Source organism: Physeter macrocephalus, chromosome 19 (assembly GCF_002837175.3).
Source record: "Physeter macrocephalus isolate SW-GA chromosome 19, ASM283717v5, whole genome shotgun sequence".
Lineage (NCBI taxonomy): Eukaryota > Metazoa > Chordata > Mammalia > Artiodactyla > Physeteridae > Physeter > Physeter macrocephalus.
The window spans coordinates 16,821,548-16,823,228 of record NC_041232.1 but is presented as its reverse complement, the minus strand read 5'-3'; the positions used below and the strand labels follow the sequence as shown (position 1 = coordinate 16,823,228).

The following is a 1,681-nucleotide window of genomic DNA, read 5'->3' as shown; positions in this document are numbered from 1 at the left end:
CGGGAGAGGCCGCAGCAGTGAGCGGCCCGCGTACCGCAAAAAAAAAAAAAAAAAAAAAATCCCAGACTGAGGGCAGCTCGTTGCTGCTCAATTCCCCAGAGTCCTGGCTGGCCTTGTTCCACTTACCCTTTGGAAACAGAGCTGGCCGTGACCCTGACCGAGGCACAAGCCACTCACTCCTCTGCCCTCTGTGTGTGCTGGCGATGCTGCCCGTCACCTGGGAAGACGCCCTGAGTCTTTCCTTGATCAGACAGCCACCCACACCGCACAACATCCCGAGTCCCTTCCTAGTCACCCTGCTGGCCCCTCCACCTCCGTCAGTGCTGGGCAGGGACCACGCACCAGGCAAGGCTTGTGGTCCAGCGGGACGTCAGCTCTCTGTTCTGAGCTATTGTTTCTACTCCTCCCTGTGAAACTGGTCGTTCTTCCAAGTGTTCAGCCCTCGGGTCTGCCCTCCTAACCACACCTCCTCTTCCTTGCAGGCTGCAGCTTTGGATATTGCCATGATTAAAATGGTGGCCCCGTCCATGGCCTACCGAGTGACTGATCGTGCTATTCAGGTGAGCACAGATGATGGATCACTGATTCACCTGAATCATTTACAACAGAAGCAAAACTCCCTCTCCTTCAGCTGCCCAACCTCCTGTAAACTAATAGCCGCCCTTTGTCGCACACTCACCACATGTGACTTTCCTTTTCCTGCTCAAGAACAGCCCTGTGAGGGGTTCTATTCCTATCTTCATTTTTAATGTGTGGAAACAGAAGTAGAAGAAAGTGAAGTGACTTGTCCAGGGTCACTCAGCTTGAAAGGAGCTGAGCTCAGATTCGGGGAACTTAGGTCCTTCTTTCAGCAGGCCCAGCCTCCTAACCATGCAGGGATGCCTCCTTCCCAAATCTCAATCCCTGGCCCCAGCAGAGGGATTTCCCGATGGCAGAAGTCACCTAGCAGAGCAGCCCTGGGAGTCTGGCATCCCTGGGATGGCAAGTACGGCCCCACCTGAAGTCTTCCAGAACATCGTTATCACACAGGTGTCAGGGGACAAGCTTGGGAAGGTGGCCGTTATGAGCCGTTCTGAGATCTTAGGAGCAGGCACTTGTTCCTGGGGCTCTCAGGGACGAGGGCTCACCCAGGGCTTCCTCCCCTCCCGCCCTGTGTCTGCCGGGCCTTCGGAGCAGCAGGGCTGAGCAGCGACTACCCGCTGGCTCAGTTCTCCACCAGGGCTCGAGCCCTGTGCTTTGCCGACGGCCCTGATGAGGTGCACAGGGCGGCAGTGGCCAAGATGGAGCTGAAGCGCTGCAGTTAGACCTGCAGGACTGCAGGAGCCAGATCGTCTCTGTCAGGCCTGTGGTGCCCAAAACGTTCAATGATGTGCTTTGAAAGACCTGGTATGTGCGATTCTTGCACCCTGCCTGGCAGCTCTGTCCTTCCGTCCTTACTGTGAACTCAGCCTCAGTGGGTGCTCACAGAAGACACTTCTGTAAGAAGCCTGGAGTTTCCTGTTTCAGGCAAGTCGGAAGGGGATTAGCTGAGAGCTGAGTGGGTTTCAGTACGTAGCCTGGAGAGCTGGTCTTCAGTTCAGGTGCTGGGCTGGGCAGCCAGGCCCCCTTCTCTCTGGCTGTGGTGCGTAAAGGCCGTGGGACTCTGCACGAAAGTTCGGAGTCCTGCTGGGGTGGTGTGCCT

General features: G+C 56.5%; 1 protein-coding gene across 1 annotated transcript in view; it reads left to right on the top strand.

Annotated features, from left to right (window-relative positions):
- The window catches only part of ACAD10 (acyl-CoA dehydrogenase family member 10), a 52,615-nt gene extending 51,172 nt beyond the window's left edge, over nucleotides 1-1,443 (top strand). Inside the window, 2 exon segments of the mRNA XM_028480560.2 lie at nucleotides 416-559; nucleotides 1,163-1,443. Of these exon segments, the coding sequence (XP_028336361.1) occupies nucleotides 416-559; nucleotides 1,163-1,304 (286 nt within the window). The 3' untranslated portion in view covers nucleotides 1,305-1,443.
- The last annotated feature ends 238 nt before the right edge of the window (nucleotides 1,444-1,681 follow it).